At 40.5% G+C, this 18,146-nt stretch overlaps 1 protein-coding gene across 2 annotated transcripts in view; it reads right to left on the reverse strand.

Moving 5' to 3' along the window:
* Positions 1-3,261: 3,261 nt before the first annotated feature.
* LMCD1 (LIM and cysteine rich domains 1) overlaps positions 3,262-18,146 on the reverse strand; it is a 66,050-nt gene continuing 51,165 nt past the window's right edge. For both annotated transcript variants that reach the window (XM_030570155.1, XM_030570156.1), the window contains exons 5-6: positions 8,053-8,268; positions 3,262-6,113 (exon numbers count right to left, since the gene is read on the reverse strand). In XM_030570155.1, the coding sequence (XP_030426015.1) occupies positions 5,955-6,113; positions 8,053-8,268 (375 nt within the window). In that variant the 3' untranslated portion in view covers positions 3,262-5,954. The remainder of the gene's footprint in view (positions 6,114-8,052; positions 8,269-18,146) is intronic.

Genomic DNA, 18,146 nt, shown 5'->3' on the forward strand with positions numbered 1-18,146 from the left:
CGCAGAATGATTGGTGTTATTCTTTTGATTAAGGCAGTTCTGAATGCTTAATTTTTGCTTAGCATCTTTTAGTACCTTAGCACAGAAAGTCTTATTATATACACAACCAAATCCGACAGGATGCTTTTTCATCATAACAATTCACAGAGCACTTAATATTAAAGCTGCTTTCTTCAAATCACATCACACATCTGTTAGTAGCTGCAAATGCAGCTGGAAGATTTGGGGTCTTGAATGCTCCTCACTAACAGCCAGTTTTTTCATGTCTGTCATCCCCAAACTGAGTTCTATGTGCTTATTCCTCATGCCAGCTTATTTCATCCTTTTTTACACCTCTGAAGATGGGGCAGTTATAAAACTGAAGCGTGAATGCTATCATTAGCAAATGAAAGGGAGAGGGATATTTTCCAGAAGGTGGTGATAATGTTGCCATTGGGTTACTGGTGCATTAAAGAGCTTAACCATAGCAATGTACAAGATTTGGTAGAGGATCTAGAGGAAGCCCTACACAGCTGCTGCCAATGAATCAAAACTCAGTTAAGCAACAGGGATTATTAAAGCAATTCTCATGTCAGACCATTTGGCTGGCCTGGGGAGAATAAAATCAACTGCATACTCAATGGATGCCATTCTGCGGCTGTCAGCTAAAATACTACAAGGTAGGGAAGGCACCTTGTCTTTGTAGTCTCAAAGCACCTTGTAACAGCTAAGAATTAATATATTTGAGCAATCACAGTACTTGGTGCTGTGTTTTGTACCAGCCTTTTGGGGGCTATTATTCACATTGCTGTAGCACCTAGGAGACACAGTCATGTACAAGACCCCATGGGACTAGTTGTTGTACAAACACGTAACAGACAGCCCCTGCCTCAAAAAGCTTAAGCTACAGTACATCATCATCATACTGGATTCTTCTTTGATTTTTCTTCCTTCTGTGGAAAAAAATCCTACAGATGGTGTACATTGTTTCATTTATGCTTTCACACTGGATAGGGTATCATGCAGTGGTAGGTATAGCTTTCTTGCAGAGGACGTACTATGGCACATTGTGTAAGAAGTTATGATAATTGTCTTTGTTCTAGATGATGAGCCATAAAAGAATAGAGGCCAATATATTTCTTTACTCGTTATTGATTGGTGTCTGGCTTTGTTTTGACACAAAAAGTGAGATTCAAGAGACTAGCATGTTTTGGGCTATTCATATAATTCCTATGATCCAGATACGGACATTTGAGAGGTGGGGGAAAAATTGAGCTTTTTAATGTCACAGAAGGTTTGAACAGAGTGGCTTTATACACTGGTACGAATGCCTCAGAATCTAAGAAAGAGGGAGGTAGCCAATTCTGTAGGGTTCAGGGAGGTGTACAAATCTCAAGATGTAATTTCAGAGGAAAGTGCTTGTTATGATTTTATCTACTGATATCATTAGAGAAAAATCTAAACTAGAACATGCTATGTACATTTTGTAATCCTGAGTAAAATTAGTTGGTTATTGTTTAATTCAATAAGTCTATCCACCACTAATGGCAAATGGATCTGAAAAAGAGCTGTGTCTAAATTTTTCTCTTTCAGGAACAGAGGATCATAGAATATCAGAGTTGGAAGGGACCTCAGAAGATCATCTAGTCCTACCCCTGCTCAAAGCAGGACCAATCCCCAATTAAATCATGTAACAGATTTTTGCCTCATATCCCTAAACGGCCCTCTCAAGGACTGAACTTGCAACCCTGGGTTTAACAGGCCACTTCTCAAACCACAGAGCTATCCCTCCTGCCCAATGAATAATCTACTAAAGTTTTACCTCACCCATCCTGTCTCACCACTGATGGAGACACAGGCTACAAACAAGTTTATACAGTTGCTACTGTACGTTAAAATAATTGTATTATAATCTATGGTCTACAATCTTTATTCATTAGGATAAACATATGTGGAAGACATTATCATTATGATACTTTTTACATAATCAGAACCCTATGTCCACAATACACTGAGGAGCAAACAGTTTAATTACTATTTTATCTAGAGAGATTAAATAAAACAAACCAGGATTTAATTGGCTTGACTCACAACAGCACTACTCTGAGAGAAAGAACAAGCTCTCTTTTTTTGTTTTGGTAACAAAAGAGCAGACACAATGTGTTGAGAATGGTCAAAACAGGTGTTTATTCAGTTATTTTTAAAAAAACAAATAAGTTTGTTTTAAATTCTAGAAGAGTTAAACCTAAAATTTTATTCCAGTAATTCAAACACTAGGCCAAATACTGCTCTTAACTGTACAGATGAAAATCCATAACTAGTTAATTGAATTATACCAGACTTACACCCATATAAAATATTTTGGCCCATAACAACAACAAAGTTTCAGAATGGAAATTAAGAACCTGATTCTGCCAACCCTTCCTTATGGGAATGGTTTCATTCATAAGGACTACTCACATACCAAGGATCTGTAGGACCAGATTCTTACAAAAAAGGCTGGGTAGAACATTAATACAGAAAATAAAAAGCTTCTTTCACTAGCTAATTTCATGCCCAAGCCTGATCTGCTACACTAGTTTAAATTAGGAATAGTTATGCAATAGCTACATTCTCTATCATGTTTCATGCCCCTAAGTACTGCCCCCTACTTTGAGGGGCTGCTTCAGCCCATCAAACCCATCATGGACACATATGCCCTGGCTGCCTATAGTTCCAAATGTCATTCTGGCATCCAGGAATAGACAGAGTGAAGTTAAGCTGTAACTATGCTTTCCCTACCCCCCCTGCCCTTTGCAAGGTCACACTCTGAGATGTCAGAAGCTGTGAAGGGGTGAGGGAGGGCAGAGGTGTTACCTAGAGTCATTGGGCTGGTATTATGCCACATAGGACTATTGAGTCTCTGGATCCCCCAAGTTTACTGCCTCTTTGTGCTAGTTCAGAGGGAATGTGGCACAATGGAAAAATCAGGCCAGAAGTCAGTGAAACTGCACAGGTACAAGCCAGTGTCAAGCAAGGTCAGTCAGGCCCCAGGCAGGACAAACTGTGCACAAAAGAAAATGAAATTATTGCCAGCAAAATATCTGAAAAAGATGTTGTTTTCTTCCCACAGTTTCACTAAGATTCTAAAGTCCACCAACTAGAAGGCACCAGTGTTTTGCCTTCATCAGCTCTGACATTTATGCGCATTATCACCATGCAGATTCTTTTGAAATAATCAAAGAACAATTTGTTCCACCTCATATTCACTCTGAACTGAGCATGTTTTTATTTACTTTTTTAAAAAAAGAGGAAGATCACCTCACAGATATATCTCTTTATGAACTGCAGTAGCTGAGGCGTTTTTAGATGAAATCTGAACTTGTCCTGAATATCGTTGGCTTTAGACTCCCATTGCTTTTGTGTCCATTTCAACGCAAATATAATGCAAGGAATAAGCAGCCAATTTACTTGAAGCAAAATAAGAAGCCAATTACGCTGTAGGGGGTAGACCAAAGATGTACTGTATTCATGGCAAGAGTGAAAAATTGCTTCATTTAAAAAGAACAATGTTTTATTGGCTCATTGCATGTGATCTGTAGGTTTCTTCAACGAACATTCTTTTTTCATATTTACCTCTTATGAAGTCATTTGGCTACAATACAGCATAACATAGCACAAATGGAAAGTGAATACCTCTCATTAAATGCTGTCTGGCTGCTAATTTCTTTATTGAAAGAGTATTATGTACATGATTCAGGCTACTGTCACCACCCATTGCATGCAGTATGTGCTTTTTACCCTTCTTAATCCTTTCAGGTACAGCAGTACATTTAAGAAACAAACAAACAAACAAAGTCAGATGGATTTTAGAAAGTTCACATACATTGGGCAGCAATAATTCAGGGTACTATAAAGAACATGAAGGGTGCAGTAAAATGAAGCCATGGGTTTTTATTTTCCATTCACACATTGCTAACATTCAACGATCATTGACTACTTCTATCTAAAGCTATTCAAATAGACCTGAACAATTCCTACTGTAACTTGAGTCAACACATTTTGAAGTGATTTATAAGTAGCTGAAATCAGAGATGAGTCAGATTGACAAAGTGGCTACAGGCAACCCCTGAAATATGCATACTGTAGTTACTTCACAAATGATGCATTTTCAATGTTCCCATGACTATTGCCATCAGCATAACTTCAAAACTTTTGATGCTATTACATCAGTCATGGAGGTAGGGTTTTATTTTTAAATGTCCAGGCATGTCCAGGAACACCAATTATAAACATGTCATCTAAGTCAGCAGCATTCATAACAGAGCCTTTATTATGTGCATCAGAGTTCCCACTATGTTTTTACCGACCCTCTTATGTCGATTTATCCATTCCCACCCCTGTTCCCAGGGATAGGCTTATATGGATTAATTTATATTGGGAGATGTTCTCCTTTTCAGGTATGAAGTTGGGTTTGAGTAAACTTAGGTTTCACTTGGAACACGTAGAATGTACACCCATGCTGTGTGACAGCGTGTGCAGTTATGCCTGCAATAAGGTGTGAAGAACTGGGAACCTGATATGTGCATCCAGCTTTCAACTGCTTAGACCAATGCGCTTGCTGTACGTTTAAATTCACTGCATTTTATATTACAGAAATTGTTCACGCACTCAGCATGCAGTTATACCTAGCCTGGCTGAAAGTCAGACATCTTCTATAGTTTAAAGATAGTTTAGCCAGCAATCCCAAGCATTTTACATATCCAGCAGGGAAATATTGTTGCAAACTATTACAGTTCTCTTTAGCAAGTAATTTGGGTATAAAATATAGAAAACCAGGCTTATACCCCTGTGTACCAATTTGGATGTTCTTTTGGTCTATTACCAGTATCAGACGGGGTTAGGGAATTGATAAGAGGATTGGGAGTGTCTGGAAGTTAAGAATTCTTTTTCAGTTTCTTCGGTGGGAGCATTAAAGTGTTATCCTAATGTTTCAGTCACAGCAAGAACCAAGACTGTTCTGATGAGAAAGTTGGTTTCTGTGAGACTTCCAGACCAAAAACCAGTGGTATACAAATCAAATCCAAATAAATCCCACTTTTGAGGCCATCCCATTATTATTCCAATTAATACCATGCCTCTCCCCAGAAATTCACTAACTATAAAAGGGGATGAGAGGTGAGTATGAGATTAAAGCCTATAGCCTGGGGGGCTACAAGTCTAAGAAATTCCAGGAAATTTTCATATCAAAATTCTAATTAAATAGTGGGATTAGTCAATTGTCCTTATAATCACTCCATTCTGCCATCAGCCTAGATATGCATGGCTCACAGGAGGACTGCAATAACCTACCTGCAACTGCATTCTTGCAGGCAATTAATATGCCAAAATTACAGTGAAAGTCGGACATTTCCACTATGGATACAATTTCCCTGCCCACAACATAATTTCTTAGATTAACCTAATTCTTTGAATCCATTGATAGTACAAATTGCTAGTTTTCTATGAATACACGTACTCCATAAAACTAGTTATTGACCACAGGTTTAGTATGCCAAAAAGGGCTTTTGAAATGTGTCATTATAAAAAGGATGCAGCAAGATCTTACAGTTGAACTAAAAGTCTGCATGTTTCTGGATTTCTTGGGTTCAGATTAGTCACATGTTAATCATAAGGTTTAGCCTAGTGGATACGATGTCCCAGAAACTACTTATGCCAGTGCGTTAGTGCAATTCTTTCCCAGTAAGAGACCAGAGATCTCCTTGTCCCCTAGCATGTGAATTTCCTTTTTATTTCCTCCCCAAATGGTTATTTTTCTTCAATTTAAGGTGGGGGGGAGTTGGTTTCTAGTTGCCTGGCAGTGAACCGCCAGACTAGTTTGAGCGAAACATGAAGTGATTTTCCCCCCTCCATCCCTTTCCACATATTTGTGAATTTACACCAATTCTAACTTAGATCTATGAGAGCAGACTTTGGATTCTCAAGCTATTCGGTGTTTAGGGCTGCTTGGTTTTACTGCAGGTTGTACATAGAAGCTTGGCTTTATCCAGGCTGAAGGATTTGCCAGTCAGCAGTGTCTCGCACACCAGGCAGGTAAAGTGTTTCTTGTGCCAGGTCAGCCCTTCAGCTTGCTGGTAGTCCTCGGAGAATATTATCTGCGGAAGTAACAAATACATATGTTTATTGTCGTAGTTTTTCCTCATCACATCAACCATCACCCTTCATTAGGTGAGCAAAGAAAGAGTTTGCCAAGTTGGAGCACACAACAAACGAACACATTTACTGGACATGGAAGCTGTTCTTAGGAGAGCTCGTAAACAAAGAGCATGGGATCATTCTTGATGGTGAAACCAAAGCCACAGACCATTTACATGTTGCTTCGGAAAAAAAATCCCACAGATTTTTAAATGCAAATAAAGGGGAAAATTCAGTTCCATTACACTAATGTAAATCCAGTGCATCTACACTGAGTAAAATGAGGTTACTCTAGATTTGCGCCAGTGGAGTTAGAAAATGAGCCTGCCTCCCATCCCCAAAATAGTATGGATGATCACAAAATGAGCTGATTACTCATATGTATTATTTCTAATAGAAAGCAATGTCAGCTCTCTACAATGCCTCAGTGCAGGACTTTCCCCCTGCAATACAGCAATGCTTTAATGCCAATACTTCAAACAGCTTAAAAGATGTTGTAGAAATGTGTGCAACTTGTAACAGAGCCGCTCTCTAAAAGCTTCTCACCGTTTGTATCTCTTCAAGAGATGGCCTTGTCTACACTATGCATGAAAGTCGATCTAAGCTATGGAAATTTGAGTTACATTCATAGTGTAACGCAAGTTGATGTAGCTTAGATCTACTTACTGTGGGGTCCACAATACGCAATGTCAACAGGAGATGCTTTCGTCGACTCCCCTTACTGTTCTCAATCCAGTGGAGTACAGGAGTCAGCTGGAGAGCAATCGGTGGTTGATTTAGCAGGTCTTCACTAAACCCGCTAAATCGACTGCCGATGCATCTACCGCCTCAGTGCTGATCCTCCAGTAAGCGTAGACAAGCCCATAATAGATATAGGGTCCCATGAGAACACAATTAATTATAGTCTGCCTTGAACATACTGGATTACATTTCAATGAGACCATTATCCAGGACCTTTTAAAAAAAGGCCACATTCAATAGAGAACAGCAGTTGACTATTCTTTGACAAAGCTTCTTAATAGTTAAATAGCCCCAAACTAGGGTCTCAAACCTGAATCACATCAAATTTGAGATTTAATCTCTGGATCAGAGTCTGTGTCTACCCAGTGCTTTTGGTTCTAGGCCAGATCCAAAAGCCAGAGGAGAAATATTAGCTCTTTTTAATATGAGCAAAACCTCACAAAAATGGTTGCCCCTGAGAGGAGATTTTGGCATGAGATGATGGAAACTTGCAAGATTATGCCTTTGTTGGCAAGAAATACAACACAACCAGCTCAACATTTTCTGCACTGTTGATTCCATATCTGAAACCCAGTCCTATACTATGAACCTCATCTTAACTGGCTGATTCAAATACTGGCTCTTCAGACCCCCTGAAAAATTAAAAAGATATTTAAACCACAAGTGCCTGTTTCAGTGAAAGGAACAGCATATGAAGTCCATTCCAATTCCAATTCATAACCCTTACTGCTATCTAACTGCATGGAGATCTCGCTCTTCTAGTACCCCTATACTGCACATCCCCAACTCACCAGCCAGATTTCCTGTCCTTGACATTTCTAGAGCCACTAGGAAGCATTAGAGAACAAATTCTCTAACTACTTTCCACATGTGGTATTTGAGCCTCTTGATTTGTGTAGGAACATCACCAGGTCCACAGAGCCTCCAACAGGGGTGCATGTGTGTGCAAACACCTCCTCCTGCAACACACAGACACACAAAGCATGCATAGAAGGAAGGAGACCCCACAAATAAGCAGGATGCAGCTAGAAGAGAGTTTCCTGGGTATCCAGAGATGGAGGAACATAGAAGAGTAGGCCCTGCAGGTCTCTTTGCACAAGGTCCCAGAAAGCCTATCTCCCTAGGGGTAGCAGAATTGCAGCAGGGAATCAGCCCTACCTCATCACAAGCTGCACAGCGTGGCCTTATGCTCTCACAGTAATGGCGCCCACACCAAACCGCACCGTTCTTCCAGAAGTAGATCAGGTCAACCAGAGGTTCAGAACACTTGTAGCATACAAAACAGCCTGGGTGCCACTGGCGACTGTAGCCCGCTCTGTCCACGTACACTACAGGGCAGTCCGGAGCCACCACCTGTTTGCAGTTATCGCAGAACTAGAATAAAGAATAGATTATTGACTGTGTGTGGGGAAAAGAGGACGACTGCCCAGGTAGTTTATACCCTCTGCTGGACAAGAATACTTTTTGCAATTCATGTGGCAATCAAACCTGCTGTAAATACAAGGAATATTCATGATTAAGAATTTTGCATATTTTAGTTGCTTTTTTAAAAGGAATTTCTGATTTATGGCTTTGTTTGGATCTTGTATTCTTACTTATATAGCTGGTAAGTACTGACGGATAACTGCCATGGTGGACTAGTACAATAATCCAGCTAGCCTAAAAAAGTCCATCTTGTCTCCAACATGGAGGACTTTTAGATATTCCAGGGGAAGCAGTAACTAGACAGAAATGCTGCTAATTGTTCAATAATATACCAAGAGGGAAACACTTTCTGGTCTCAGGTTCAGCCAGATAATCAGCTTATGTCCTGCAGTAGGAGGATTAAGATCTTGTTTTTAAGCCAGTAGTGGCCTAACAGCAGAACACACATGAATTCTTGTATTAAAAAAAAAAAAGGTCCAATTTAGGTATTACTTTAGCAGCATAATTTAGGTTTAAGTTGTTCCCCGCCCTCCCCTTACTTTCAGCAAGAGTAGTTGGAAGAGCTGAGCAAAGGAGCAAGTTGCTGTGATATTTTTCTTTGGAGGAAATGACCAAGAAGTAAAAAGTAGAAACCAGTCTCAAGGAGTCATGCAGGCAGTGCTGCAAAGTTGTCCAGTGAAAAGCATTAAAGACCTGCTACCCTAGGATGAAAACTGAGGGCCAGTGATTCAGAGGAGCTGTGTCAACTTACCCAAGCTGAAGTCAATGGAGATGCACAAATTTCCCATTAACTAAAGATCTGCCCCTTTAACCTTCTGATGAGAGAAATTAACCAGATTAACATTGTTTTACAGGCTGCAAGATATCATTGTAATCATCTAGTCTGATATCCACATAGCTGGGCCATAGGACTTGTCTGAATTAATTCAGGATTTAACTACAGCAGGTCTTCTGGAAAGACACACAATCTATATTTAAAGCTTTCCAGTGATGGAGAATCTGCCATAGTTCTTGATAAGTTGTTCCAATAATAAAGTTAAAGTTACTCTCACTGTTAAAGATTTGCACCTTGTTTCCAGTCTGAATTAGTCTAACATCAACTTCCAGCCGTGGGGTAGTGTTATATCTTTGTCTGCTAGATTGAAGAGCCCTCTATCAAATTTCTGTTCCTTGGGTAGGTACTTATAAACTCATCAAGTCACTCCTTAAATCTTCTCTTTGATAAATTTGAGTTAAAATGCAGCCTACAGTCTTTGTTCTTAATGGCCTGACCTAAAACTTGTCCCTAGTGAAACACATATTGGTAAACTGGGCACAAGCACAATCTGGATTGCTCTGCATCAGTGACTTGGCCTCTTCATTATTTACCCGCTCCCTCAATCTGCATGTCATCTACATGTTGATCAGTTTTGATTTTACTTTTACATGACATCCTGTAACTCAGAACAAAAAATTCAGCATGTCTTAACAGGTGTAATTTTGTGCAGATGTTGAGGGATTAAGAGCTTGGTTCACCTTTTACATACACTGGTTTAAAACAGGTGTAGCTTCATGGATGTCAGTGGTGTTACCCTTCATTTACACCAAGGTAAGAGAATTAGACGCCACATGTCCACAAAAGGATGGGAAGTGAAAGCTACCTGCAGGTACTTGGGGAGATCTGTGAGCTCATACTACAATTAGGATCAGTTGGATTTATTTATTTTATAGTCCACAATGGGAAATCCTGCAATCATTTAAAAAAAAAATAAAATCTCTTCTTTACAGCCGAAAAACAGACTTTATTGTGGCCGACTGGTTACCCTTTATGTTCCCATTTTACAATGTTGGATAGACGGAGTCTGCCTCATAGCTGCTGAGTCTGCACTTGATCAGCATTTTAAATTTTTCAGTCAAACAAAGTGCTTTAAAGTGGCAGCTGGAATTTCATCCAGCTTAGCCTTTGGCTGTAAGGCAATTTTCTACGAGCAGTCTTTGAAATACTGGTTAAAGTTTCATCAAAACAAGATGTACTGCTTAAGCAGCTTGTCGTCTCACACATGTTGAGATTTAAATTGCTCTGCCTGATTGTTTCACCAAGAAACTCTCCAACTAACTATTTCACAGAATTTAGTGTGGCAAGTGTGGACAATCAGAAGTTAGGAATTGAAATTCAAGACTCCAACTCATGTTTACAGCAAACTGATTTTGTTTGTGTTTGTCTCTAGCTGTGGGGCACCAGAAGACATAGAAAAAGGACTAAGTTTTTCCAAACATTGTTTATAGAGTGACAGTTGCTGGGAGCTCTGACAATCTGAGTCTCCTGTGGTCAGAGAAGGGGTGTAGGAAGAGGGGCAGAACTCATGTGGTTTGATCATGGTCCAGGTTCAGAGAGGCAGCCTTGTAGACCGCAATTATATAATTTAAACAAACAATATTAAGTTGTGTAACATTTGACTTTACTTCCAAAAATCTCTAGATAATCTAAATACAGGCACATAATCTGAAAACCTGGGGGAAGTTCCTTAGAGCATCTTGCTAAGAATTCTACCACCAAACCAAGTGGAAAGTTGGAGCTATAGCCATCTCTTCTCTGGACATTCATCTCATGTCTCCCTCTTCATTCCCTTACAGAAAGGAACCCAACAGATTTAATCAAGTCTCAAGTATTGAAAAGACTATTTTGAGATAAGCACATCCCTTGACTGCCCAGCATTGTCTTCATCCCTCCCTTTTATAGCAGAGCACTCTGCTGTACTAACATTTTCTTCCATATGTTTTTTCTAGAATCAAACATTTCCAGCATGTGGCATGTAAGCTTGCAACATCATGCTGTTGCCTCCTGCCTTGGTTATAGTTGTGAGAAAGTGCTTATATCTGACTAGCAATACAGATAGATTCCCTACTAGTTCCTCCGCCCCTCCACTACAAGCACACCTACCCTATGTACCAGGGGTTAATATGTGCCCCTGGGGGATCTCTTTATTGAAAGAGTGGCTGATCATCCTTGACAAAATGAACATTCTTAAGGAATAGGAGGAACATTGTTTATTTATTCCCAACATACAGATTAAGGAGTGAACCATTCCAGGCTTCAGTTCTTTTGACAGACTTCTGAAGTGTCACTTTTCATTGTTAATGCTCCCCTCATGCAGTCATATAGAAAAGGTGGTGGTGGTGTTGTAACAAAAGCAGAGCTCTGCAAATGTTTTTCCTCCAAGGGTTGGTACAAACCTTATCCATCCCAGGTTCAGTTTACATAGATTTACTCCCGGTTTCATGCTCTAACAAGAATCTCAAAGCAAAACACATCCAAACCCCAGTACCTTCTGCTGCAGTGCAACGCATACCAATTACTCAAAAAGAACAGGAGGACTTGTGGTACCTTAGAGACTAACACATTTATGTGAGTATAAGCTTTGTGGGCTACAGCCCACTTCATCAGATGCATACACTGGAACATATAGTAAGGATATATATATATATATATACACACACACACACACACAGAACATGAAAAGGTGGAACTTGCTATACCAGCTCTAAGAGGCTAATTAAGATGAGCAATTATCAGCAGGAGGAAAAAAAAACCCACTTTTGTAATGATAATCAAGATGGCCCATCTCAGGCAGTGGACAAAAAGGTGTGAGGATACTTAACATGGAGAAATAGATTCAGACCAACATGGCTGCTAAACATACCAATTACAGGAACACCTCACTTAGGGCTGGTCTACACTGGGGGGGGGGAAATCGATTTAAGATACGCAACTTCAGCTACGTGAATAGCGCAGCTGAAGTATCTTAGATCGAGTTACCTACTGTCCTCACGGCGCGAGATCTAGGTCCGCGGCTCCCCCTGTCGACTTCGCTACCGCTGTTCGTGTTGGTGGAGTTCCGGAGTCGACAGGAGCTCGTTCGGGGATTGATATATCGCATCTAGATGAGACGCAATATATCGATCCCCGATAAATTGATTGCTACCCGCCGATATGCTGGGTAGTGAAGATGTAGCCTTAAAATCATCCTGCTTAATATTGTGTCAATGTTAAGTTGCTGATCAATTAGGTAACATGCTCATTTAAAGTTGCGAAATGCTCCCTTCTAACATCCTTTGGCAGCTGCCTGTTTTGTCTACTGCTTGCAGGAAGAACAGCCTGTAGCAGCTAGCTGGTGGGGGGCTTGGAACCAAGGTGGACCAGCAGCCCCCTTATCAGCTCCCCTCAGTTCCCTGTGCAGCAGCTGTCCCTCTCCCCACTGCCATGTACTGCACCTGCCCTCTGTCTTGGAGCTGCTCCCAGAGACTCCTGCTTGCTGTACGGGGGGGAAGAGGGGCTAATGTCAGGGTGTCTCCCCTTCCCCCCTGCTCCTTCACCTCACAGAGGGAGCTTCTAGGCAGTTGCTGCGGTTTCAGGTCTCAAAAGCTAATTTAATTAAAAAAGGCAGTGTACTTAAGCTTGGGGTCAGCTACTTAAAGGGGAAATGACCATTTTTTCCCCTCTCACACACAGGGTGTGTGTGTCTGCCCTCCTTCCTTTCCTGCTATCTCGTAGAGTGTGAGAGTCAACCCTTGAGGGCTCAGTCAATTGTTAGTTCATTCAGCAGTAAGGCATTCCCTGGGAAATATCCCACCCTCTGATTCCACCTCAACCAAGCTTCAGAATATCATCACTGTGTACCAGTATTAAATTGTTTGTTTAAAAACTTATAATAACTAAAAAAAATAAATAGTCTTGTCTGGTGAAAAGTTTCCCCTGGAACCTACCCCCCTCCCTGCCCATTTATATTAATTCGTATGGGGAAATTGGATTTGCTTAACATCATTTCACTTAAAAATCACATTTTTCAGGAACATAAGTACCATGTTAAGTGAGGAATTCCTGTGGTGTGGATCTGAATGATGGTAACTGCCCCTTTAAGACACCTTGGGGGAAGTCTGTATGGGCAGCACTGCTGGGAACATGACCATGGTGTTGCAGAGTTCAAATATCCTGCTCTGCTCCATCTTAGCCTGTGAGGACAGCAGAATGTTGGACATGCAAAGCCACATAACTGAACAGATATGACCTGACTTGGCATCCCATGCAATTTTTATACAGGAATGGAAGGATGTCAGTCAAATTTCTACAATTCCTTTCATCCTGAAGGGTTCAAAAACATTAACATACACACAAACATTAGAAGGGCTCACTTATCCATCTCCAGAATGGTAAACAGATATTTTGCATCAGCCACACTTTTTATAAAGGGAAAGCGAAGCATAACTTCTGCACTAGAAAGTGGCAGGGAGAATCATCATTTAATTTAGATTTTGGCCAGATCATCAGACTTAACATCTCTATCCTTGCAAAAAGTATGATGGATTCTTTAAATTAATGAGTTTTACATATCATCTGAACACTGGAAACTTCACTGTAACCCTCTATATCAGTCTAGGGGCACTAGTTCTGTCCTGGCTCAGGGAGGAGAGGGTCATCGAGTGAATTCATCATATTCAGCAGCAACCTGGAGCTTGCTTGCTGCCCCAGAGGAGATCTCCAAGAACTGACCCATCCCAACTCTGCTGATTTTGGGAGATCTAACTATAAAACCACAGTATTAACAAGCAAAAAATCTCCCTGGGTTCAAGCTCATGTTTCTTGCCAGTAAAAACTCAGAACTTGTTTCTCTTCCCTCTTATGGCAATTATTCAATCTTCACTAAGCATCAAACAGTAATATTTCCACTTATTCTTCCTTGTGGTAAGTGGAACTCTTTTGCACATTTTAGTAGGATCATAATAAGGCATTCTCATCTTACAGCTCCATTTCTCTGGGGATGAGTGAATTCTTCATTTGCTGACTACCACCTGGAGTAACTGAATGCTACCCCCTTTCTCCATATCGAATTGTTTCAGAGCTTGACCTCTCAAAAGAGCCAGTCATTCTCAAAGCTCTTTTACAACTGAAGTTTCCACAGTTGAAGCTATTTTTTCCCCCTTTTTTCAGTATGTCTGTGCTGCCACTGAATATTTATTAAACTGCTCCTGGCCTCAAACTATTTGGAACTGTGGCTAATTTTGATTGACTGCTTAGCTGTTTGGTTCGTTTGATTCCAACATGCTGGCTGCAATACTGGAACATTTATTGAGACTGGGTGGGTCAGAAATATTCTGTTTTCTGCCTGACAGAAAACTAGTTTGGCTCACAGGAGATATTGAGTGTCCTGTATAGCTACGGAACTCCTCCCCAATAGCAGAAAAAAGTACAGCCACAGTGGTTTGAGATCAGCTTCCTTTCTTATGGAGAGAATTACACTGATCCAATAAGTTTTGCTTTATATGCTTTGATTCCAATAGGAAACAGCTGCCTGAGGGTGCAACAGCAATTTCAAGATTGGTATTAGGGAGGTATTTGCCAATTGATACCTACAATTAAATATGAAGGGATTTGTCATGGGGAGACCAAATACTGCACAGAAAAATGAACTGGAATGGTCCTGTGTAGTTACTGCTGTCACAATGCAAAGCTGTGTGCACAAGATTTTAGTTCTCCACTTCAATCTGATCTCCTTGACAGTAAAGTCAGTTTGAATTAGGCCCTGGTGAAAAATCAGCTGCTTCATGCAGACCTTTCCTTTGGATACACCTGAGTCTGTACCATCTGTACAGAAAACAAGTAAAAATGCTGCCGAAGTGAATTTCGAGAAACAGTACACTCTGCCATTTCACATTTTGGTAACCCTGGTACATCCCAAGACCGGCCTCCTCCCTCAATCTTGACTTTCATATCTTCAATGACTGGAAACTCTGTGACCTCACTATGCTCTATTATCTTGGGTGTCAGGAAACTGGTAAGTATAGCCTACTGTCCTGGTAATTCCCAAGACCACAGATGAAACATTCCCCCTTCTGAGGCCAGCTTCAGGTGGCCTGGAGATTGCTTAACAGATTTGATTGAAACATCCTAGCAGAAGCAGTGGTAGGGAGGGGAGAAAAGAGATATCCCACAGACAAAAGTAAGTCAGTGCATGCAGTGAAGATGTTGCAATATTTAGGCTTACACTTTGTGATTTTGGGAGATGCACAGAAGATGGTGGCAATAGCAATATTTGGCTCTAGAGCAATAATGGTCTAAATGACAAATAAAAGATTGCTCTAAGCTTTAGCATTGCAAGTATCTTTACATCCCTTTTACTTCATTCTCTGCCTGCATTAAAGCAACTTTAAATTCATTCTCAGTCATCTTTCTGTATTGCATTCAGATCTCCCCTATTGTTTTGGCTACTCACTAATTGAAAGGTAAATGCTGTATTGGAATACCATTTGCTGCATTCTTGGCCTGGCTCTTCAAGGAATAAAATACCAAGACACATCATAGCCTGGACAAATGGGACAGGATTTGAATTGCAGCCCGGCGCATAGCTGCCATCCCTTAGTCTTTAAGATGCATCAGGGAATTATTCATGACTGAATGGGAGCCTGGCACAAGGACAAAGATTTGTCCTCCAAGCAATTTCAAGCAAATTGGTGATTCTCCCCCGCAATTGCCTTGCCCCCAAACTGCAATTCCCAAGTTTCAAGGCCCCACTCTTAGCTCTTTTACAGGTGGAATGTCACTGGTATATGAGAAGCTTGCTAGTATGAAGCCATTGGATCAAAGTGCAGAATTATGGCCAAAGTTCACAGTCTCCTTCCCTCATCCATGCTACTTTTAGAGGCAAGAAAGATACAGTGTGCGCCCAGTACTGGGTGTGCATGTTTCTGTGTTGAGAGTAAGGGGAAATGTAAGTTGGTGTGAACAGGAAGAGGGAGGAATCGATGATATGCTCCAACAAAGGCAGTGAGAGAGGACCAGGACACAAGTTAGTTTTACCACATAGCTCTTATCATGGAGCAGCTGGTTTAGCACATCATCAAGTGGCACTGGAGAAGGAAGAGCAATAGTCACATTAGCATCGGCGCTGCAGGAATCTCAGCGTTGGCTGAGCCAGCCCTGATCTGTCTGGCCTAATTCTACTTTTCTTGCCCATTTACACATGTATGAAGTGGATCTAAAAATTCTACCAGTTTTCACAGCAGTGATTACAGAAAGGCTAAAGAATCAGACCTCCATTGTCTTTTTCTGTAAGAGAACGACTTTCAGGATTCATTCCTGTGCAGTTCTAGGAAAGCCAGTATAATATATCTGACGAAGTGGGTATTCACCCACGAAAGCTCATGCTTCAAAACGTCTGTTAGTCTATAAGGTGCCACAGGATTCTTTGCTGCTTTTACAGATCCAAATTAACACGGCTACCCCTCTGATACTTGACAGTATAATATAGGACATTAACACATTCAGCTTTTGAGATCCTATCCACTCAGGCCAGTTCAGCTGTGTTAATTGCTGCAACAAATCCTACTAAAATAGGTGCCCTTGTTAGGCTAGGAAATGTGCAGTTACTCTTTGGTATGGCAAAGCCTGCTGTGGAATTTTACAGTGGTGCCTCAAAGTTCAGCTATGTGATACCTTCATTACAAGAGAGACATTGTTTAAAAAATAGCACCAATTTCAGTTTTCAGCTGGTGCCTGAACAAAAATAAAGGTTTAAATTCTTGGAAGAATAACACCACAGTTATGTATTTGCTTGGAAGAACAAACCTCCAATCTAAATAAGCCCTTTGTGCCAAGATGGCTTTTATAAATGAGTTTAAATGGAAGTCTTCCTTTCTTGGATACTAAATTTTTTAGTCTGATTCTTCTTCAGCTTTAGGTGTATTCTAGACTCTGAAGACTAGTTACATACACTAGTCAACATGGACAAAGAAAAAGTTAAGAGGTCTTCTCTTGATAGGGAATGAAAAGTGACTGCACTTGACATGCTACAATCCCAGTATAATTACAAGAAAATATTGCCTTAAAATTCACACCTTAGTTTTTCAGCTTTAAATCAAATCATTGAAGTTATCTTGGCAAGTTTCAGCATGAAATAGGTTTCCAGCTCAATGAATATATTTTATGACAAGCATTTCTTGGAATGATCATGCTGACCACCTAAGACCCCTTTTAAAGCTTATGTTACATTAGAGTTAGTCTCGGAGCACAAAAAAGACCAGTAAAGAATCTGGATACTTTCGGAAATGCATTTTTCAATCCCAGCTGTGCACATCTATGGATGCTGGATTTCAGATGTATTAAATCATAAACCTGTGAAATATCTAAAAATAACTGTTCATGTAACTTCAGTGCAGAGCACCTCCACCATTACGCGTTCAAAGCATTATGTTCAAATTTAAATAGCAGGCAGCATTATGTTATTTTTACTTTTATTTGGGTTGAAGACCCAACTGAATTATTCAGTAATTTATAGGTCTAGTAAAATAAAGCCACTAACTGTGCGTGTGCCTCATTCTCTCATGCTCAACTTGAGACAACAACTTGTCTGATTTTTAAAGAGGCTGAGAACCCCATAACTCCCACTGAAGTCAATAGGAGCTGCAGGTAATGAAAACAAGGCTGCTTTTTTTCCATGTGATTAAATTTAGGTAGTCAGCTTTTGACTAAGGCTGAGATTAAGACATGATCAATGCTGGGTGAACACTCAAATCAAAATATTAGGTTTGGAAGAGACCTCAGGAGGTCAGCTAGTCCAATCCTCTGCTCAAAGCAGGACCAACACCAACTAAATCATCCCAGCCAGGGCTTTGTGAAGCCGGGCCTTAAAAACCTCTAAGGAAGGAGATTCCACCACCTCTCTAGGTAACCCATTCCAGTGCTTCACCACCCTCCTAGTGAAATAGCATTTCCTAACACTACTTTCAATGAGAGCAGGGTTGGGCCAACACTGAGTTTTTTTGAAAGTTGTTTGGGTAATGGGAACTCATCAGCA

Source organism: Gopherus evgoodei, chromosome 7 (assembly GCF_007399415.2).
Source record: "Gopherus evgoodei ecotype Sinaloan lineage chromosome 7, rGopEvg1_v1.p, whole genome shotgun sequence".
Lineage (NCBI taxonomy): Eukaryota > Metazoa > Chordata > Testudines > Testudinidae > Gopherus > Gopherus evgoodei.